General features: G+C 41.7%; 2 protein-coding genes across 2 annotated transcripts in view; both read left to right on the top strand.

The window, feature by feature from the left end:
- Nucleotides 1-441: 441 nt before the first annotated feature.
- On the top strand, nt 442-7,925 carry COMMD6 (COMM domain containing 6). The gene is made up of 7 exons (XM_030952605.1): nt 442-495; nt 699-757; nt 1,225-1,290; nt 1,420-1,496; nt 2,778-2,946; nt 4,051-4,203; nt 5,224-7,925. Exons 1-7 carry the CDS (start codon nt 447-449, stop codon nt 5,272-5,274), a joined length of 624 nt encoding a protein of 207 aa, XP_030808465.1. The 5' UTR covers nt 442-446; the 3' UTR covers nt 5,275-7,925.
- An 8,914-nt stretch (nt 7,926-16,839) lies between these two features.
- The window catches only part of TBC1D4 (TBC1 domain family member 4), a 99,665-nt gene continuing 93,160 nt past the window's right edge, over nt 16,840-23,344 (top strand). Inside the window, 2 exon segments of the mRNA XM_030961891.1 lie at nt 16,840-17,496; nt 17,498-17,941. Coding sequence (XP_030817751.1) covers nt 17,461-17,496; nt 17,498-17,941 — 480 coding nt within the window. The 5' untranslated portion in view covers nt 16,840-17,460.

A 23,344-nucleotide genomic window follows, 5' to 3' on the forward strand; every position in this document is an offset into this window, starting at 1 on the left:
AAATGCTCGAGATCAGGTTGGATGTGATAACCTGATCTAGTGGGCGGTGACCTGCCCACGGCAGGGGATTGGGGCTGGATGATCTCTAGGGCCGCTTCCAACCCCTTAGCATTCTATGGTTCTATAATTTGCGTACCTGCGCCTTTGACAACGAGCACGAAGAACACCCTATCAGCAAACCACTCTCAGCGCACAACGTGTTGCGCCAGCCGAGCGTGCCTCGCTCCGTGTCGGTTCTACCCTTCCCCACCCTCCCGTGGTCGCTCCCGCATCCCGCTCCGTGAGGGCGGGAGCGGCAGCAGCGCGGCGGGAGGAGCGCGTGCTCCCCGCGCCGCAGCCAATCAGCGCGGCGCCGCTGCCGCTGCCTCGCTCTGGGGGCGCTGGGAGCCAATCAGCGCGGCGAGCGCCGTGTGGCGGAAGCCGGGGCTCGGCGGGCGCGCGGCGCCATGGCTGGCGGCTCGGCGGGCGCGCTCGCGAGGGCGCTGGCGGCGCTGGGTGAGGGCGGCGGGAGCCGGGGTGAGGAGTGGGGCGGGGGTGAGGGCAGCCGGGGCTTTCTTTGGGCACGTGTAGCTTAAAATTGATTGAGTTCAGTGAAGGTAATGCATGCGTGATGGCCTAGGCGTTCTTCAGGGAAAGATTGGATTTATTACTGTAACATTTTATTTAGGTATTTGCTTCTGATCTCTACTGTTTTTCAGATGGTGGTGGTGCAGCAGATAAGATTCGTTTAATACCTCAAGACTTTTTTGCAGAGCTGGTAAGTAGGGCGATAAATGGGATGGGGAAGGGCTTCTAGCGCTCCAGGAAGCCTTTTTATTTAAGCTCTTTTAGGCTTTTTGTGATGCAAAGGGAACCTTGACTTGACTCATTAAACAGATCAGTCCTGCTAAGGGCAATGGGTTTGATTTAAATTTATGTTTTTATCACAGAAGACTTCTAAGAATCTATTTTTGTCTATCATTTAAGTGATATATCAAGGTAGCGGTCTAAAAAAACATTTGGCTTGTCTACTGTAGTGTATGCTTGAACAATTAATATGAAACTGGTGTGTTAATTAGCGATAGTGAGATAGAAACTAAAGTCTTGATTTGGTTCATTTTCTTTCCTTGGCTTTGATGGAATTTTAAAATCAGTCATTTCAATTACTTCAATCTTTGCTCTGCACTTTTCACTCTTTTTGTCCATTTTTGTATCAACAATGTCTTCAAACATTTTTTTTCACAGTGTGAACAAATAATTCAGCATCTGAACCATAAGATCCCAGGTATAAATACAGCTGAATTGTGCCAGGTAAGTTGGCACACCAGCCCTAGTGGATTCCCAACTTGATGTGGGGTTTCTTGTGTGTTTGTGTATACAAAGATGCTTTTGCTAATGCATAATTTATTATTTGTAATTATTTGAACATTCTGTTTTCAGAGAATTCAGACATCGGGGGTTGACATTAACATTGGTGACCTGGCAAAAGTAGCTAACACTCTTTCATTTCTGTTTAGGTAAGCACGAAATAATTTACTTTGCACCATGTCTTTTCCTTCCATCACAACTTAATGGTGGTGTTGAAAAGTTATATCAAATGTCAGTATAAAATGAACTGATTTGGGAAAAGGGCAAAAGTTTATAAGTCTCAGTGCACAGAAAAGAACACCTGCGTTTAGCTTGTGTTTTTAAAAACCGTAGTTACTTAATACATAGTATCACTTTTTGTAACTAAAAAATAAAAAGAAGAAATGGTTCTGAGATGCTGTCTGCAAGCTCTAGACCTAGTGGCAAGATAGAGGTAGTCAAGCTCGCTTTTAAGGCTAAGTCAGCTGGGCTTTGCCTAGAAAAAGTGTATTTTTAAAACTTCTTGTTTCTTGGAGATCAGAAAACAGCATTGGTGCTTTTTTGAAGGATACAGAGCTTATAATATTGCATTCTGTCGTGAGTTGAGTTTTTAGGTCGTATTTTTAGTTGCTAAATTTTTTTATTTTTAGAAAGATAAAATTTTCAAGATCTTGCTTGTTCTTTTAATGTCTAAAGTATTATCTAGTATCTAAATGTTTTATATAACGTTGATACAGTTCAGGAAAATATACCAGTAGAAATTTAAAATACTGCTTTTCCATCTATAAAACAGAACATCTGAAGTTTTATATTCAACCATGCTACTTGGACGACCAACTCACTTTCTCTTGTATTAAAGCCTCTTTAAGAGGAGTGAACCTTCATGAGCAAACATAGAGTAGGAGTTTTTGTTTACTTGTTTCTGTAGAAGAAATCAAGAGGCAGATTTCTTTTAGACTTGCTGCCTTTTTAGTTGAAGGGTTCATGGCAGCATTTGACTCCTGTTAGTACCCTTTGTACCGTGACCTAGAAGTGCTTACTTTTGGTGGTACTTCAATTCCACGTGCTAAGTGTTTAATTAAATTGCATTGTTTCTAAAGTAATGATACTGTTTGACTGCTCTACACACACACCCCTCACTGACTTGTGCCTTCTTCCAGTTGCTGCAGCCCTTGGAGGCTGTGATTATTTTTGGTTTGATGTTGGATGTTGTGCAAGCCCAGCAAAGCTAGGCCTCTGCATATTAAGGCATATTAGGGTCATGTTGTTTTTTGCACATGGATACAGAAGATCAGTAACATTCTGGGAAAAAGTAATCACAGGCTGCTGAATTGTTTTAAAGTACATGTAAAGTAGAAATAAAAGCTGTCTCGTTGGGGTAAAATGAGAAATTGTATTAAATTGGTGGAGAATGACATTGATGCAGGGGTCTCTGGATGTTTCTATTATAGCACAGCGGCCAGAAACAACCTCTCTACAGAAGAACTCATCACGTCCTTGGGCAGTGGCGTCAGCACTCTGCCAAAACACGCGGTTCAGGTTATTCGGCACGTGTGGAACGAGCAGGGCAAAGCCATTGCTGTGTCAGAGGATGCAAGAACTACAGCCACAGTGGGGCAGGTAACTAAAGGACAAAGTGCAGCAGAGCTAATGATGAACATTTCAGAAATGTCAGTGTCTCTGTGTGTGTTGTGTTGTGTTGTCTGGCAGGCAGAGGTAGATGGGCTGCTGAAAGCTTTCTTACCTGTGTGCACATCTTGCCAAATACCTACTCAGATAAAGCAGCATATACAATAAAGTTTGTCTGCATGCTGAACAGTTTTCTAATATTATTGTTTTGATGATAAAGTCACATTTTCTACCTTTTTAAAAATTCATGTTTTGTAGTACTCTTAGGGAAGATGAATGGCAATCAGTCTGGCAGACTATTGTATTAGCTCATTATGTAAATCTGTTTTAAGTGTAAATTGTTCTTTAAAGTTGTTAACACCAGCACTTGGCTGCTCATTATTTGTCTCCCTTAAATTTAAATATTATTTTTAAAGGTACTTTCTCTCAATTTCCAGCATACCCTTTTTGCTTGAAAAAGTAGCAATTTGTTTACATTTTAAGATTTTTTTTTCTGACAGCAGTTTAAAAGAGTATAGAATTAGGAAAGGAGAATCTTTTTCTGAGGCTTGATATAAACTTCTAAAAGCTCTTCTTCACAAAAGGCTAAAAATTATAGCTTACTTGTCTGAAATGTATCTGTTATGTACTTTGATTTATCTAAAATGTCAGTAGTTATGAAATGCCATAATTTTTCTCTGTTATTGCTATTCTAAATTATTGGTTTAGACTTAGAGACTTCTGATTTAGAAACTTCTGAAAAAAAAAAGAAAACATAACAAAAACCTGCTTGCCTTATATACAAGCTGGGTGAACTCTGTGGCTTAAGCTCCTCTTACTAGAATTTTAAGAAGAGTGTACTTGCCTGTTGATTGTACTTGAATAAGGAAAACAGATAAAGTGAAATAACTTCTTAAAATACTTACTTATTCACCATTAAAGGGAAGGGCAGATGATTTGTAGTCACAATAATACCTGAATGTTTATGTTTGTTTTCCATTTGGAGAAGATCTCTAGATGTCCTGTATTGTCTGTGAATTATCCCTCCAAGTGAATAGCAATGTGGGGGTAGATCTCTGTCTGTGACACCATTTCCAACGATTTTCATCTTTGTAGTTTGTAGATATGAAATGGAAGCTGGGAGTTGCGATGAGCTCTGACACCTGCAGGTCTCTGAAGTACCCCTATGTCACAGTGACACTAAAAGTGGCAGATCCTTCAGGACAAATAACAGACAAATCTTTTGAAATGACGATCCCACAGTTCAAGGTCTGTCCTGAGTTTTATTTGAATGTTGAGTCTCCTAAAAACAGCAGTGCCATTGTTGAGAGGGTCAGCTGTATACCCTGGTGCATATGTTAGTGCTGCTTGTTTACTTGTACAGTCATGCAAACAGGAACATTAAATAACTGTTTAAAACACAGAATACTTACTTCATAGTATTTAGTTCTACCTCACTTAGCTGAAAATAGTAATTGAGCAGTAATTGATAATTTCTCCTACAAATAAACTAACAACCAGACATAAAATCTTTTAGAGCTTGCCAGCTATCATTCTGCCATATGAAAAGTTCATAGAATATTTTTTATCTACAGAACTGTTCCCCAGCCTCAAAATCTAAAACTTGGCTTAAGCCTAACAATTGCTAATGATTAGGAATGGAGATCAGTCTGCTTTATCACCACTGATTCTTAGTTGCTGTGTCTCCATCCATGAATTTATGTAACTTTAGTTTTGCATAAACATGGCCGTTGTATTGTCATTCCTGTTTAAAGCGTCAATACATCACCTAGAATATCATACCAACTTAAATAGATCCTTGGAATTTGATTAGCAGAAATTTGAGAAGGATATTCTGAATTCTTGGTTGTTATGAAATGTTGTATTTATTCTAGTTGAAACCTATTTGATAGTTTGTTCTTCAGCTACTTCAGGAAATGAATGCTACATTTGAGGAGTCTGGTTTATTTCAGATGGAAGTAGAAACATTCGTGTGAGAAAGGGGGTTTTTATTTTATTTTTATGGCATAACAGCTACTTTTTATTTTTTTATTTTGTAGCACCTTTTCCTATTAATGCCATGCTAATAAGGCATGACCTTCATAGGTTTCATAGTTAATGGGCTCAAATGCCAACCAGCTCACAGAAAGAAAAGCAGATATTTTCAGTTCAAGCTGTACATTGAAAATGAGATATATGGACAGTATTTTTTGTCTAACACACTATTTTGAACTGCAGTTTGAGCTTTTCTTCAAGCAACTGAAATTTGTCCCAATTCTTGCTTTTTAGAACTTCTTCAGACAGTTCAAGGAAATGGCATCTGTTCTTGAAACAGTTTGAAGAGAACTTTTATTTCCAGTGACATGTTGGAGGAAGATCAAGTAAACTTTCCATTCTGCATAGGGAATAAAGTGCCATTGTTCAGCAAGGTATGTATCCTTGTCTTCTTGACAGGATTTGGTCAGCATCACCCTTGCATTGCTGTGAAGATTTCTTCGCTTTTGATTACTTGAAGTCAACTCTGCAGTGTTTGTGGAAACATGTCCAGCTTTGCTCATCCTGGTAGGCAAAAGATCAGGATGTGTATGGAGAAGCATCTCTGTAGACTTCGTAAACCTATGTAAGAAACTACACACTAAATTCTGTAGTGCATAAAGACACCTGAAAATGTTGACTGAGAAGATACTGAGAGAGGTGTAAATCCCATGTTAATATTTTTATCTGTAAAATTAGGATGGGCTTGGACTCAACAGTATTATTACATAAAAGGAGAATATGAAGTTACGAGCATACAGCTGCTCTTGAAGAACAGCATTGTTGGCTTGTTGATTGCAGCTATTTGCAGATCTGGCTTCCAGTCTTTTAATAACTGGAGACTGTACTTGTCCTAACAGCTTGTTGATTTCAAATATTTATTTCCCACCACCTAGGCTTATAAAGACTGAATTAATGCATTAGGCTTTTTCAGAGACCCAAAATTCTCTGAAATGAAGCCCAGAGGCTAATTTTACATAAAGGTAGAAAGGAAAATTAATTCAAAACTATTTTAATGGGTTTTTGTTTTTCATTTCATCCATTGTTAATCTGTGGCATTCTGCTTGATGTTTTGGTCTAAAGTCTTCTTTCTAATTAAATTAAAATATTGATTTAGTTACCTCACTTTGACCTCTGAACTAGAAAAGTCAAGAGAAAACTTGAAAATTCTGTCTGGAGAGGTAGCCAAGCACATCAGAGAAAGGACCACACGAAAAGATTTCTTTGGGTGTTGCATTGTTACAAGCAGCCACTGGACTGTGTTCTGCATGTTGCCCTAAAAGGTGTCCTAACCAACAAAATTTTGACTTTGATGTTGAAGGATGGTGGCATTTCTAAAGGGGAGTGATTAATCCAATGCACTTGCATGCTCGCCTCTTAATTCTTTTTCCTTGAATATTCCATAAAACAAAACACACTGCAAATATTGTGGGATGTGATGAAAGCAATACTGTTGCATTTCCAGATGTGCTGGTGGTATACTAGAACGAGTAAATCTGAAGAGAGATAATTCACAGTGATAAGCAGATTGAAGTTTCTGCTTCAACTTCAGGCTGGCAGGGATTGCCTAGCTTTGCTGGGACAGATCCTCAAATTATTTCAGGCCCACTTAAAATATGAACATCTACTCTACCTTTTGAAGTCAAATCTGTTTTTTAAATTAACATTTTTAAGAGCTGGATGAAAGTCATTGATATAGGTTATGTCTGCCTTTTTGTGCTATGAAAATAAACTGCAGCACATTGTGTGTGCTGCATATGCTACAATCCTTTCAGGAATGCCCCTATTTTAGGCATTATGCATGATGTGTAAAAACAGTACTTGGAGTTTATTAGAAGCCCAAATAAGTGAAACAGTGTTGGCTTTGACAAAAGCTTTTGGCCATGACCATGGATCTGGATAATACTTTCTTTATGCTGGTTGAAGTCTGAGGTGTCTGCTTTGTGGCTGGGGAGAGCAGATTGATCTTTTCTGGGACCCTCCTGGTACAGTGTCACAAAATGCTCTTGGGAGCACTCTTCCCTTTTGCCTCTTCCATTGTCTCTCTGCAAGGGCTCAGGGCTGAAGGATAGAGCGAACAAATGTGTATGGAAAAATGATGTGAGCAGCTGATTTCTTTTGTTGTTTTTTACTTTGCTGAAGTTGGAGTGTAAGGCTACTATAACTGGAAAACATTGTCATGCTTTGGCCTAGTGAATTAATTGTTTTACATCAGTGCAAGAGTTCCAGAAAAAAATAGGGTTGTCTTTTTCTTTTAGTAAAGCTGGAGCCTTACAAATAACTTCCTCTGTGTTCTAATGCACATAAATTCTTCATATAGCTGGAAATACTTGTGCCTTCATTGGAGCTGCATGAAAAAGAAGATTTAATTAATCATGTCCTAACAATTCCATAGATGTTGGAAGGTAATGAGGAAACACCCAGTTAGCATTTTTGCTTGCTCCATCAGCAAGAGGAGAAAGTTGTCAGCCTTTGTAAAGACTTTTATTTTGTCAAGTCAGATATTCTAGAAGTATTGATGAATATTTTTTTAAATGTCCCTGAATTCCAGCATGTTGTAATTCTTGCTGGAAGATGCTTGGACATGTATACTATACTAATTTACTGTCTTGAGAATTTTCAGAGGAGTTACAATTTAAAGTTGGCTGTGTACTCAAAGATTTGAAATATGTCCTGATCACTATCAGCAGGAGTACCTCTACTAAGTAATGGAAGAATTAAGTATTTTATTAAAAGGAAAACAAACAAAAAGCTTAAGTTTTAAGGGTAGCAATACTAATATGTCCAAACAAGCTGGTGATTTGTTTGTCTATATGTGCAGAAACCAGGTCTTTTAAAAGAAAATCAGGAGTCCTTATGTGTTCCTAATTCTAATTGTTGATTAATAGAAATTGTATAACATGAATATTTTTGTAAGTCCACAGACCGTGATTAAACATGTAGGTAATAACGACAAAGCTTCCTCTGTGTTTTGTTTTAAGCCTACTGCATGGAAGTTTGTCTAGCAGATACTGCAATGAGTAAAGTTCAGGACTCGACAGTGACTGAATTTCTTTCCTTATTAAATTAGGATGAAGATCAGACATATGCAGTCTTTCTCTGTGATGGGGTACCAAGGAGTTAATGGGTAACTGCAGGCTGCAAGGACTCTTTGTATCAATTACTGAAAGCTAGACAAAAAAAAAATGTTGTATTGAACCAGGAAAAGGCAGAGGACATGTGAGATAAATGAAATTTTGCAGGAAATTACATTCAAGTGATTTTTTCCTTAGCTGTATTTAGGAGACAAGTAAACATTTTATTTTTTTCAACATTTGCCTAGAACAGAGCAGGAGGAAGGAAGGGGGGGGGTGCTGTCTTGCACAGTCAACAAATTCAGGGGAGGGAATAATGAAGGAATGTCCTAGCCATGACTGTTGTCTTTGTTATATGACTTTTTTTTTCCCATACAGTTCAAACACACCAGCACACTTGCAGAAAGCTATTTTGTAGAAAGCTCCACAGAAGGAGTGCACAAATGGCTGGACTATGTCTGTGCATTAGTGTTTTTTATATTTAGCTTCTGCACACTTAGGCCAAGTAAAAGCATGTCTGTTTCTGCTTCCATAAAATTGTACTGCCTTTCTTTAACCACATTTTGAAGGTATGTGACCTTCCTGTTCATTGTGAGCCCACCCCCTTTATTTTTTACCTTCCCCCTGTTAAGCCTTTGCACTCTGCTTGAACACTTGAAGACACATTGCCTTGGATGAATTGAAAACAAAGGGAGAGAGGTGATAAATTGGGGGAAGAATGTTTCTTTTCCCTGTTTGCCCTGTTGGAATATTTTATTACCCTCTTGGCTGTAGTTGTACTGAGAGGGTAATTTCCACTCCTTTGCAGAGGCACACAGAGTAGTTCTGTTAAGACCTTGTGGGTACTAGAATAACACAAAAACATGTTGTGAGTCAGTTGATCTACCTGCAGAGAAAAAAAAATGCCATATCTCTGAAGAACCTCTACTAATGGCTGGGGACTGTGGGAGGGAAACACTTAAAACTGAGCAGCCTCTGTCCTCTCCAAGTTTCTGTGGTTGATCGTGGTAGAGCTCCTTTCCCAGACAGATTTTTAGTACAGTTACATACCTGTTGGCTGGGCTGATAACTTGCCAGGCATTTGCTTCATTTGGAAGCTGGATTGGTGCAGGTCAGTACCTGACCTGAGTGCCTTGACCTCAGCTTGCCTGGTATGCTGTAGCAGTGGTTCCTTCCTGAGGCTCAGCCAGCTTATTACTGGATTTGCTTGTCACTGTGAAATTTTGGCCAAATACTTCCTGTACTTTTGCTTTTATTGCAGGGTGTCCACACTCACTCATACAGATCTGCTCTTGGCTCTTTAGTGTACAAGGTGCTGTGGTTTAACCCCACCTGACAGCCAAGCACCCCACAGCTGCTGGCTCAGTCCCCCTGCTGGGGGGTGACAAGGGGAATCAGAAGTGAGAAAAAAGTGAGAAAACTCATGGATTGAGATAAAGACAGTTCAATAGGTAAAGCAGAAGCTGCACAGGCAAGCAGAGCAGACCAAGGAATTCATTCCCCACTTGCCAGGGACAGGCAGGTGTTCTGCCATCCCCAGGGATGCAGGGTCTCATCCTGTGTAGTGGTTACTTGGGAGGACAAACACCATCACTCCAACTGTTCCCCCCTTTTTTCCCCCAATTTATAGACTGAGCATGATGTCATATGGTAGTGTATGTCCCTTGGGTCAGTTGGGATCAGCTGTCCCAACTGTCCCCTCCGAACTACTCATGCACCCCCAGCCCCCTCACTGGTGGGGTGGCGTGAGAAGCAGAAAAGGTCGTGGCTCTCTGTAAGAGCTGCTCAGCAACAAAACATCCATCTCTACTGTTATAACAATGTTTCCAGCACAAATCCAAACCAGCCCCCTAGTAGCTCCTGTGGAGAAAAGGAATTATTCCCTAGCCAATAGCAGCACACAAGTCAGAAGCATGGTACTCAGCATTCCTCATACCCAGTCATGGGTGCTTGGGAAGACTTCCTGGTTCTTGTTTCCAAGGCTTTTCTGAGAGAAGGTCGAGAAATGACCTGGCATTTAGTTGAGTTACTGGTTTATGTCTCTTAATTATGTATGACTTTGTGTCGTTGAGAAAATAAGGAAGCTGAGATGGCTGATCTTCTCCATGAAGGAAGACTAATTTTAGTATTTCTGGGTTTTCTCTTCCCTAAACTGCATTTACCTGCTATGGCTAATTACAAAGCTGCCCTACTTGGAGAACCCTTTGTGTAAGTACTATAGTTTCCAAATACTCTGTCAGTGTTTACATTACAAATATTGTTATGTGTATATAAATTAGAAGTTTCAATGTTAGTTTTGCATTTCACACAATGAGCTTTGGAAAAGGAAAATTTATTATGTCATACAATGAGTCTCTGTGCTAGATAATTCCAGAGGACTTTGTCCCAGCATCAGTCACCAGGTGGCAGTGCCACATCCAGTCTTGCCTCACAACAGTCCTTTGACAGTGTGTCTGGCTAAAGGGTGCTTTGATAAGCACCCTTATCCTTATGGGATAAGGACCTCTGGCTTCTTCCCCTCTGTAGTTTGATCTGGAACTATAGATTCATGTCACCGTAACTTCCATTCCACTTCTTACATTATAGGGAAACAAACTAACTTCTTTTTTTGATTATTATCGAGATGAGCACAAAGATTTCCAGTTACATAAACAACGTTCAGCATTTTAATGATAACAGAATACATACCATACACTGCATATTTACAGCAGTTTAAATCTGTAACTTAATAATATTAACATTTCTGCATTATGACTTAGTCTTCTAATAGTATCATATTGCATTTGGGGCCTGTTCTCATTTTACTCTTTCCCTGTTTATACATCTGTCAAAGAGATTTTTCTAGATCTGTATCTTGATAATAGAAAAAGCATTTGCATTTGTCTGTCCAAGGTTTTCATGCTGCTTGACCACTCTAAAATTCTTCTATATTCTGTTATGCAGTCTAGTTATCAGTGTCTTTGTGCCACATTTCGGAATACCATTGAAAGTGGGCTGGGTGCTGAATTCCCTTGTGAATTACCTCTGAATCTGAAAAGTCATTTTCAGATATTCTTGGTATTACTGAAGCTGAAGAGAATTTTTCTGTTCCCCATGAATGTCATCGCTGCTGAGTCTTAGTCAGTTTATAGGTATTTGTAAAAAAAATATTCATCTGAGAGCTTGCCCAAATTAAAGCAAGACAGGCTTCCTTCCCAGTGATGCTCTGAGCAGGGAAGTCCTGGATGCTGCAACCAGACATGAAGCTTGAGAATGGTACTGAAGTTTACATCTAAAATGAGGAATGTAATGCATGTCTGGCATGAATCACTGGTGTGCTGTGCCACACTGCTTCTCACTGTTGGGAATGTGGGGAGATGAGAGAAACTCAGCAGCCAACTGAGTCAAGACAACAGATGTCGATTTACCTAGGAGAGAGTCAAGGACGATGAGAAAGAGGATTAAGGAGTTCCCATCTGTTCTTTTTTTTAATGTTAGCAACTACACTGGCACCATTCTTGGTATTGTGTTGGGCCTACCGGTGCCCTGCTGTTCATGCTAAGCTGTACCTTCTTTTACCACACATATAGTACAAAGTGGAGAAGCTGCAATAACACTTCAGTAGTGGTACACTTCAAATAATAATGGTATTTGCATTTGCCTCTTGAAGAGACATAATTTATGCTCTTTGGAGTACTCTTGCCTTCCAAAGCATTCTCTCTTCCATGCTATCTCTGCACTCCAGATTTGCTAACCTTTCTAGCCTGTGGTTCATCCTTTGTAATAATGTATTTGTGACATAATATCAATGTGTTCTTTTTAGCTGTGGCAATGACAAGAAATTCTGGTTTAGCTTCCATTGCTAGAGGACTGGAGCAGACCAGGATCCCTTCCCAATCACAAATGAGGTAGATGTAGCAGGCACTGTTAGGGAGAGAAGTAGACTCCAGTGGTCACAGTACTTCAGCTCTTCTTCCTCCTTTTTTGTATGTTACTGTTACTGCAGTGGCTGGGGAATAGTAGAGGAGTAAATGGCTCCTTTTCTACAAAAGAAATAATAAGGAATATGGAAGTTCTTGTTGCAGAAGTTGCTCTATCTCCTGCAGTAACCAGCTTTGCAGCTGATCTGAGCTGCTGACAGCTACCAAACTCAGTATTACCTCAACAACAGGGATTCTAGTAAGCTGATGTGATGCAGTTTGGGGGGCAGGGGACCTATTAAAAAAACCCAAAACCAAAAACCCCAACAAATTTCAAATACTTCTGCATGGAAAGATGCTGTGATCACATAGGACTCCAGATTAAAATTAGTTTTAAATAAAATGTGTTGTGGTTCTTCACTGGATTCAAAGTCTGCTGTGCTGGAAAGTTTAATGGGATTATTGTGATATGAAAAAATGACTTAAGTAAAAATCTTTCCCCGGTCAAATTTCTCTTTGAAGAGAAGTATAATAATTTAATGAATGGTTTCTCCTAATCAGCGCTACATTAAATTGAATAACAATACACTGAACACAGACATAAAATGTGCCAGGTTGCTTTAAGTTCTAGAGATGTTTATAAAATTTCTAGCTAGGGATTATTCTCTTATGAACTTTCTTCATTCCAGTTCCCCTAAATCTGTTTTGGAGTGGGTCTTGTTGGCAGAACAAATTCAATCTGTCGTTTTGATCAAAAAAGATTAGTGACATTTAAGAAGAAAACACTAAAACCAACCCACCTCGTACCAGATTAATTTTTCATCATTTTTTATTGTTTACAAATTGCAGCAATTGTCCTCTGCTATTGACATATCTCTGCAAGACCAATATGTCTTATCCAAACCTTTGGCATTTCATTTCAAACTATTGTAATCTTTATACATCCTGCAAAATATAAAATTTTCATTATTTCTAGTGAGGTTCTTTTATGTATTTTAAAAGAAGAGGCACCAGAGTTTCTCTAGCAGCTAAAGCTTAAAGCCCTGGTAATATGTCCAGTCTACTGAACTTTCTAGTACTTCAACTGTATTTCCAGAAGTTATTTCATTACGGTCTTCAAATAAGACCAGGTAGTTTAAATTAATTAAATGGTTTTTAAAGTAAAAATGCCTATATCTCAGATCTGAAAAAAAAAAGGTGATCTGAAAGTAAAATAAAATATGACTAGTTGAAACTAAAACAATAAAGTAAATATAGAAATGGACCTTGAATTCCCAGACAGTTAAGTGAGATCATTCTTAGAAAAGCAATTGAATCAGAAGCAATTCTAGCTTCAGGGCATATTACTGAAATAATAGTCCAAGATGACTGATGTTATGCATAAATTATGGGATTGTAAAGTCAAGCCTACAGCTCCTCTAATAACTTAATATTTTTTCTGCAATTAAAATTGTGGCTAGAAAGCTTAAGGGGATGGATAATTACTAGCAATTAACAGTCTGATCATGTGAGATGCTGAGGTCTCTTTGCTGCTTAAGAAGTTACTGAGAGCTGTGGTTGCTTACCATTTTGCAGGTCTAAATCCTTTTACACTGAGTATGAACTGAAGTCCCAGATATGACATATGAAATGGCTGCTGTGGTGCCATGTGCAGAAAAAGCATGTATTAGCAAGGTATGGTCTTAGAGAACTAAACATACTTCCTCTAATAAACAGAAAGAAAATACGTTATCTGTTCTATTTGGAAAAATAACCTTTACATGTAGTACTCCGCTGACAAGCATATCAAATCCAAAATGTTCAGAGGCACTTACATTTAGTTACGTTTATCTGTGTTTGGTCACTTCAATAATATCCCTTACTTTAAGAGGTTTTGCATCTTATGTCTATGTTTGGAACAAAAAACAATTGCAAGTTATCAACAATTCAAGAAAGTCTGATTGGATGTGTGGTTGGTTGGTTTCACTTGCAGCACATGCTATGGCAATTATTGCCCATAGTACTTTATGTACTTCAGATCTTCCAATAGTGCTCCCTTTGGATTTTACAATTTGTTTCAAGAAGCTTGGCCAAGGCTAATGTTAATGATAATAATAAAAAAGGAATTGTTGAAAAAACTGTGGCTCCTCACCAGTGACTTTGTCTGTCATATCTTTGGCATGGATGCTGCATTTACACTTCTGTCAGGGATAATCTGGGGTGAAACTGTTCTTTCATCAAGAACAGACATGTATTTTCAAAGCTCTGTGTATAAGGACTGTGAAAAGTTGCTTTCTTCTCTGTCCCAAAGTTTTTGATTCCCATTAACTGCGCTATAAAGATTATATATTTTATGCTAATTCCTAACTACATTGTGCAAATAATTAAAGATACTTTTGTTACCATTATAGTTTAAACATTAGAAATTACATGAGAGGCATGTCTGATGTCATAGACTAAGGAGCACTGTTCTCAATATGAGAAAAATTGGAATTTTTAACTTAAAGGTACATGAAATCTTGCAACTGAAAATAAATGAGAAAAGGGGACCAACTTTAAGAAGAAAAGTTACATAACAAAATAAATGACTTCCTACTGAAATACTGTTAATGAGGTGAGGGGATAAAAAGTGTTAGGCAGATTAAAGGATAAGAAATGATGAAGTAAATGGATAAAAGTAATGGACAGCTAAAAGGGATTACTACGAAGAATTGATTCATAGAGACATAAAAAGCTGAAGCAAAAAGAAAGCATGAAAACTTTGGATGAACATCTGAGAATTTGATTTTGAAGGTATTTAAAATATTAGTGGTAGCATTTATATAAAGTAATTTCATCTCCTAAGGGATTTGTATAAAGAATTCAGTAATAAAAATAAATTAAGTCACAATAACCAGATATCATACCATATTATGCAAATCACCCAACAGAAGGAAAAATCAAATAGCTTTACAAAATAGGCTCAATGGTGACAATTGACGAGTTTCACATTCATTTTTCGTATTTTGGAATTTCATTTCTACCTGATAATTTGCAGTAATTGAACTGCATCCTTATCAGCTGAAAACATCTCTGTAACATCTTCAAGGGAAGATTTCTTGTTCCATTTGTACGATGCAAGAACATCAAGGCATCTGTAATAGCTTAGAAGAATTTTTTTTTTCTATTTTAATGTGTTTACACGATTGTCTTAAAGTTTCCTGATTATTATTAAATATTTGTATCGCCATAGCACCTAAAAGCCTAGGTGGCTGTCCACAAACTGGTTTTGGTAGTTCATATACAAACATAAACCAGAAGGGATCTAGTAGTAATCCCAGAGATGGTGCTGGTAAGCAGCTGCAGCTATTCACTATGTTGCAGCCTCCCCCTTAGGCTGCTTCATTGGAGTCATTTAATGATTATCCCATCTGAAACAATTGCAGAAGAATGTATGAGGGGGTTCTGCCGCTGTTCTAGGGCAAGCCCAGTGTTCAGTTCACTTCCCAGGTAGGTTAAATCGGTCTTTGTGCTCAAGTGACTGAGCTGCAGCTTCACGCTCTAGCTGAATGGTCTAACCAAGCGTGGCCAGAAGGGGCGAGCAGCCTTGCTGCTCCCTTCACCCTGAGCCGTCATTCCCGCTCCCTTTGTGCCAACTGCGCTCTCTCTACAAGCGCTGTCACTTCAATTAGAGGTGGCTCACAGAACTGAACTGGCAGAAAAGGAGCAGCTCACTGCAGCATTAAACCCGTGCCAGCGCTGCTGCCAGAAACCAAATAGCTTTTCTTCCAGGTGCACTGGTGAGAGGCTCACAAATTGTCATTCTGCAATGCTGTTGCTCAAAATCTTAAATACCATTCCCAGCCAAAGGATTAATACTAACTGCAGAGTGAGGGAGAAGAAATTTTTTAGTTTTGTGATCCACAAAATTTGGCCATTATACTTCTAATTACCCTGGTTGTAAAATCTACCGTACAGCAATGTAGTTCAGATGATCAAGTATGAAAACAGTCAGTTTGGGAAAGCAAGTCCAGTCTGGCTTTGACTTGTACCACAGTAGTACATATTAAAACTGGTTCATATTCATATGAACGTATTCAGCCTGCAGAAGACTTTTTGCATTAGCTCCCCTGTCCTAAGGGACATTGTAGGATGTCCCTTAAGGCTTGTAGGATGCTATGAGAGAATAGATATTTGAGGTCTTACCAAACAGCAATATTAAATTAAAATTTACAACCGATAAAGCAGAATGCATAAACTGGATGGTTAAACTGGAAAATAAAAATAAAAAGCAGAAGAGCAAAATCGTTTGCTCAAGAAATGAGCAGAGTGGTTTGTAACAGTATGAACATACTGCAAATGTGACAGTTTTTGTCAGTTCAGACTACTGTGGGCTGTGACCTGAGCGCTACATGACCCTTCTCTGCGCAAATAATCATGCAGTCTCAAATTACACAGAACAGCTCTTCAGCTCAAGCTACAGATTTTTTTATTCGTAGGCAGGGTTAAAACGGTGGCCATAACAACGTGTACTGGGAGTTACCACCGCTGCTGCTACAGATTTAAACAGGGGGACAGTCGCTACAGCTGGCAATTACCGAAAAGATACGGATGATGTATGGCTGGCAAAGCCTTGTCCCGCTACTTTCTCAGCTGGAGGAGGCTAGTTACTAACATCTACAGTATGTGGCGGATTTGTCGTTGACAGGAGATGTTATCACGATAGCGATGAGGAAAACCCCCCCGATTAAAAGCTCAAGGAGGAAACACAAGCTTAGGGGAAAAAAGGAGAGTTAAAATCAGCCGTAATGAAACTCTTGACTCAGCAGTGCGCGGAGGGAGGCTGCCGTAGGCACGGCCGCGGTGCAGCTGCTTCTCCTCGCAGGGGAGAACCAGCCGGGGCAGAGGCGGCCGCGGGAGCGAAGGCGCTGCAGGCAGGAGGAGGTGCCCCGGGACTCCGCTCCTTGCCGAGACCCTTCTCCCCAGCGACCCCCCGACTCGTCTGAATCAAAACCAGCTCAGACAGCGCTCGGGAGCTTCTGCGAACGGGGCGGGGGGGCGGGCCCGGCCGCCTCCCCACCTCCTTCTCTCCGCCGTTCAGCGACCTTCCTCCCCTTGCGGATCTCCTCCTCCTGCCTCTCCCTTCACGGCCAGCCACGCTGCGAGCCGCGGGCAAAGCCCAGCACCCGCGGCCGCAGAGAGGCCGGCAGCATACCGCAGAACTGGGAGCGGAGCGCACGCTGTTTTCCTTCGGGGCCCGGCTTGGCGGGGCTGTCCCGCCCCTGAGCCGGGGGTGGCCCGGTCTCGGAGCCCGCTCGGGGCGTAGCCCCGCCGCTCCGCCCCGGGGCGTTGAGGAGGAGGAGGAGTGGGGTGTCTCGGCCGTCCTTCCCCGCCCCGCGGGCTGACCCCGCGCGGGCAGGCAGGAGGCGGCGCGGCGGCGGGGACGTGCCCGGCGGGATGCGCGTTTAGCGGCGGCCCCGGCCGAGCGCAGGCCCCGCCGGCTGCACCTGGCGCCGAGGGAAGCGGCCGCGGAGCCCCGCGTCCTGCGCCCGACACCCGCCATGGAGAAGCGAGGGGAGAGCGAGCCGCTCTCCCACCCCCCTGGAGCCCGAGCCCGAGCCGCAGCCGGCGCCGCCGGGGGAGAAGCGCTTCAGGTTGTGGTACGTGGGCTCGTCGTGCCTGGATAGGCGGACCACGCTGCCCATGCTGCCATGGCTGGTGGCCGAGATCCGCCGCCGCGGCCAGCGGCAGGAGCCCTGCGGCGCCCCGGGCAGCGGGGTGCCGGCCCGCGAGGTGCTGCTGCTGCTGGGCTCGCCCACGCTGCGCTGCGTGCCCGCCGGCCCCGGCCCCGCCGCCGGCCCCGGCCGCCCCGCCAGCCCCGCGCCCGCCGTCTTCATCTTCGAGCACAAGGCGCAGCACATCGCCCGCTTCATCCACAACAGCCACGACCTCACCTACTTCGCCTACCTGATCAAGGCGCAGCCCGACAACCCTGACTCCCCCATGGCCTGCCACGTCTTCCGGGCCACCGACCCCAACCAGGCGAGTGGGGACAGGGGGCGGGGGCGCTGCCCGGGATCTCCCCGCTTGGCTCCTCTCTTTTTCTCGCCGGGCGGGACGGGAGCCTAGGCGCTGCGCTCCGCAGCCGTGGAGGGGCCGGTGTGCCCGGGCGGGGCAGGGTGCTGCCTGCGGGCCGCTGCGGGACCGCAGCCTCCGCACGCCCGCCCGGGGCCGGCCGTGCCCGCCGGGCTTGTCCCGGTGCGCCCCTCCAGCGCAGGCGGCTGCAGCGCCCTTGGGTTCCCTGGAAAGGGAGGGTGGTGGGGACACAGAGCCCTCCCTGTCCATGGGGTGCCTTGCCAGCCCCTGCCAGGCCGAGGTGCCAACCTCTGCGGAGCGCAGTGCCCAGCGACATGGAGCCCCTTTCTTCGCGCTACACCCTCCGTGGGGAGGCCTCGCATCCTGCAGCAGCTCAGTGGCAAGGGCACGGTTTGCTCTACGATCAGGATTTGTGTTGAAGCGTCCCAGCGGTGCTGTCAGTGTTGGGCGGGAATGGAGTAGTGGAGGTTTTTCCTCAGACCCCCGTGGTCCAGAAGCGATCATTGGGGACCAGCGTGTCCTGTCGTGCTCACGGGTCACGCTAAGGACACCTGGCCGTGCTCAGGCATATGCAGTAGTGCTACAAACAAGGCTAGGTTTGGGTGGGGACATTTTTGATAAAGTGCCAGCTGGAAAAAAAGACCTAACAGTAAGACTGTATTTTCCTGACTATCTAGCCGGCTTTGGCTAACACATCAAATGTGCAGCAGATTTCTTTCTCTCTGATTTAGTGTATGTGAGCAATAGTGGGTGGACAAGTAGGTTGGATAATCAATTTAGCAAGATGACAGCAAGAAAAAGACTTTTTGATAACAGTCCTTTGGTTGAGTAAGTCAGAATACTTTCTGCTCAGCTTTCACAAACTGGACGAAGAACTCTTGCAGTTGGAAGTTAGCTGACTTGCTGCATGAACAGCTCCTAGGGTTTCTTTGTTTGTTTGGGTTTTCTTAAATGGGGAGGGTAGGATGTATTAAGAAAACTACCGAAAAGTTCTTGGTATATTAACTTTTATTTGGGCCAACACACTTCAAGAGAGCATGGAGGCATTTAGATTGCATTCATAGCTGTGGCTTAAGGACAGGCTTAGGACAGGCAGTATCCCAAGTGGAGGTAACTGTGCTTAACTTGTTGGCAACTGCTGTGGGTTCTGCTCTGCCAGGAGAGCACGCAGCAAGAGCGTGGAGGGGATCATTTTCTGGCTGGGGAGGAGCCCAAATGTCCTTTTAGGAGTTTGGCAGTATGGACTGAGGCAAACTAACGTTCATGCTGTTGGCAGAAGATGCTGAATCATTTATTTCTGGAGTAGGTCTGTACTGGTACCATGAGTTTGTAAAACAGTCTTGCTTTAAGATAGTGAATCCCTAGTACTCCAGTGAATGTGTAAAGTACATACTTACGTTCGGAAGGCTGTTCCTGACTGCAGCTCTATCTATATGTCTTTCCTTCTTTCCTCATGGGGAAAGTGCCCTTATGCGCATTGAATTAAATAAAACTGATACTGTAGGTAAAGTCTTCCTATTGAAAGAAGTTGTTAGTGTGAATGTATCTTGTTCAATTTTTAGTTATACCTGTTAAGATTTTAACTTTGTTATCATTAATAAAGAATATATCCCTCGCAGGAGTGTTACTCAGCACATGATTTTGAACTACAGTGAGGGTAGTAAATGTAGAGCTAGTGATGTGATTCACAAGTGTCTGATTAACAGGCAGGTTTTATTAACATACCAAAAGGAAAATGTGGATTCTTACCCCCTCACCTCCCCGCCCCTCACCCTGAGTTTGGTATCAATTTACCCAGGCTTGGTTGGCTAAGCCTGTGCAGGTATCTAGCTGTTGGTCTGTGCTAAACCTTAATCCTGAGTGCATAAAGTCAAGCAGCACGTTACTAGCTCTAAAAGTCTTCTTTCTAAGCTCTTAATTGTTTATTATAGAACTGATGCTGTCCTTGCATACTTTCAAGATCTATACGCACTTCTGTTTCATTGTGGTTATATGAGGCTCATGTTGTGTATTAACTTAGAAAGTATTTTTCACAGCTGTTATTTGAAGACAACCTCATTTTCCATCTTCAGCTGTAGTGACTTTCAGCCAACCTAAGCTGGCACTGCTACTGAGAAAAGTGAGCCTGTACTCTTCAAGCCTCAACCCCTTGTTTCTTCCTCTCAGCTTTTTCCTCGTGGCAGCACAACTGTTTGTGCAGCCATACAGCAAACAGGATCTGGGAATTGACTGTGTTAAGCTTACTCTTCCCTTACCTTCTCTGGAGTATTTCCAAACTCATTTGCTTTACTATGCAGCCCTAATGACTGTTTACATCAAGGCAGGTGGGTTGGAGGCACATGGTATCAGTGAGTGGCTAAGAAGGGAAAGGGTCAGATAGCCTTTCCAGAAGTTCTAGAGAAGGTAATTTCCAGAGAAATTGTGGATACTCCATCCCTGGAATTGTTCGAGGTTGGATCAGGCTTTGAGCGACCTGGTCTAGTGGAAGGTGTTCCCTGGCAGTGGGGGTGGAATTAGCTGGTCTTTAAGACACTTTCCAACCCAAACCATTCTATGATTCTGTGGAAGTTATGCTGACTTCAGATTCACCAGAGCAAAGCCATGGTATTGTCCACTTTGGCAGTGTTAAGTTCCGCAGCATGCCAAGTAGCTCTGGAATGAAGGAAAGGTACAGGAGATGTCTTGGGGTCTCTGAGTTAGAAGACAGCTAGCCATAATTTTGAATGGTAGATGTTAATTATAAAAGTGAGAGGTTAATGATTGACTTCCGAGGAACTAGTGCTACCATGGTAATTCAAAAAACAACGTAGGTGAGAGTGAAAGTTTTGGCTTCAAGCCTGTAGCTTTGTCCGCCAGCTGTACTGCACAATGTTTAGGCTGCACATGCATTCCCCATGATCACAAAAAGGGCTGGTATTCATAGAAAAAAGCACTGCCTCTTGCCATTCTCTGCAAATTTCTTTACCAGATGGCCGGTGAAAAGCCGATGTAATATGTGCTCTGATGACATCAGGTAGGAAGATAACATCTTTTAATATTATTTACTGTGACTGGAGAAAAATGAGAGAGTGAGCTAGTAGTATGAAACACCTTCATATTTTATTTGAAAGCCTGCAAATTTTAGGCTGAGCTGAGAAGTAGGAGCCAGTGGGGTGACTCCTGTTCTGGAGTAGTACTTTGGCAGAATGTCAAACCCAGAGCTTGTTGGCATGACAGTGGATGCTAAGATACACTTATTGGAGGGGCAGTGTGGGTGTGTGTCTCTTTCTTTTGCTGTTTAATTACAAGGGGAGACATCGGAAGGCATCTGACTGGTGGAGATGGGAACAGAAATGTTTGCCCTTTTTTTTCTCCCTCAGAACTTACTACAGTGTTTGCTGCTTCTTGTAACTGTCCAAAGCAGTAGCCAGCTGGAGTGGATAAGGGTACTTGTTTATTCAGTGTTGCCTGGTAGTTTCTGAGTAGCAGCCAGAGATTTCTTATTTTGTGTTGCTGTCATTTGAGAATTATCTAGTATGCACAGACTGTATGTAGACATCAAATGACAGCATTGTCTCATTTTATATTTGACAGATTTTCTTTACAATCCTGGGAACAGATTTTTTTTTTAACCCAAAAGTTTGAGTTTATAAATATGGCAGGCATACCCTTCTTGCAGCCACCGAGAAAAGGCTGTTGACTTGGTATTTTCAAGCTCAACTTTAACACATTTTTATCGTTAAATACTGATTGTATTCTGTAAACCAGATTTTAATTGTGTGGAACAATCAATGCAGTTTGACAATTGCCTTGAGTTCCCTGTTCTCTGGGGGAGAGGTTTATGGTATGATCTCTTTCTGCAGTTTTTATTTTTTTTATTATCATGCTGATCTAGATTGTGTGTTTCCTGCTTGAAACATGAATAAGCCTGTTTTGAGAGGATTTTTTTTTAACCTGAACTGGCATCCTAAATCAAATTATACTTTACTTGATTCTTATTAGTGAAAATAGTTGTTTCCTCCAGTTAAGAACTCATTTCATGCATTCTGGTTGTCTCTTCTCAAACTTATAAGCATGATGAAAATGTATGGTTATAAGATTTCAACTTCTGTCAATGGCTGTGGAAAAAGATGTTCCGGTGGCCAGATCTCAGGTGAATTTACCTCTTGTGGGTATAATCTAGAGCTGTGTTAAGGGTCTAGGCTTTCTCAAGGTGAAGCAGAAGTAATGAAGCCTTTTGGTGACAATGTAAAGCTGTGATAAAAACTGGAGAGATAGAAACTTAGAGACAAGAGCCAGAGACAGCCCACTTGTCAGAAACACTTGTCTATTCCAAGAATGTGTTACTTTTCTGTTGAATAATGTGTTTTAGTAAAGCAAGGACGTAAGACAATTGTTCTGGAAAAGCAAGGCATCAGTACAAAGTCTAGTCAAAGGAGGCTTTTATGCTGTATGAATATGATGTTACATAAAGTTTCTTACTGAAGAATGTAAGTAAGAAATGTTTGAAGAACTAAGTTGGTCAAGTGTACATGCATATTTCTGTTGTCCTTTGATTATTATGTGATGTAGGAGCATGAGCTTAATGGTAGTAAAGTCAAGGTGTAGGAAGTACATATATACAGCATTGTTGCAATTCATATTAAAGTATTGCACTGGTTGAGTTGTCTGATAAGATGTGTTTTGAATAGGTATAACAGACCTGACAAAATAGATACGCTCTAGGTTTTGAAGGATTCTGTAGCTAATGGGAGAGCTTACATTTGGTTGATAGCACAATTTGGTTGCAGAGGAAAGATTTTCCATGAGAAAGATAGGTTGTCCCAGTTTTACCAAGAAAACAAGTCTTGGAGGGACCAAAAAAATGAATGTTTTCTAAGTTTGTGTGGGTCAGAATGTCATTCATGGTTTGAGAAACTGAAAAGCAATGACTCAGAGCAAAGCATGGATGTTAAGGGGTTGCAATGAATGCAGAATTGTTTGGTGAGCAGCCTTATTATCTTTAGCTTATATGGGCTATACAGCCTCAGATGAAAAGTCTTGCACTCCCTTTTTTGAAACTGAAAGTTGAGAGCTTAAGGTTTCATAGTTGATTTCCGTAATAGATTGGGCACTTTTTTTTTTCTGAAAATGAGAGTACTTTTCACTTTAGGTTTGTAAAGCTATCTTTAAATTTTGGTTTTGAACATCCTGTCCATAATATTTTTTTTCCCATGTCACAAACAGAATAAATAATAAAACATTAAAATTGTTGAATGTTTCTAAATGGCAATATGTAGCCTTTTTATCCCTGGCCAGTGTTTAGGAGAGGAAAGATAATGGTTTTAAGTACCCTTGTCTGTCGTGTTTGTAGAAAGAATTAATTTACTT

This window comes from Camarhynchus parvulus, chromosome 1 (assembly GCF_901933205.1).
Source record: "Camarhynchus parvulus chromosome 1, STF_HiC, whole genome shotgun sequence".
Taxonomy (NCBI): domain Eukaryota; kingdom Metazoa; phylum Chordata; class Aves; order Passeriformes; family Thraupidae; genus Camarhynchus; species Camarhynchus parvulus.

Excerpts from the sequence above, each read along its gene's own strand:
- COMMD6 (XM_030952605.1), top strand. The coding sequence starts at position 447 with ATGGCTGGCGGCTCGGCGGGCGCGCTCGCGAGGGCGCTGGCGGCGCTG. Across the intron at positions 1,497-2,777 it reads ACTCTTTCATTTCTGTTTAG|CACAGCGGCCAGAAACAACC; the intron begins GTAAGCACGAAA and ends TTTCTATTATAG. Across the intron at positions 4,204-5,223 it reads TGACGATCCCACAGTTCAAG|AACTTCTTCAGACAGTTCAA; the intron begins GTCTGTCCTGAG and ends CTTGCTTTTTAG.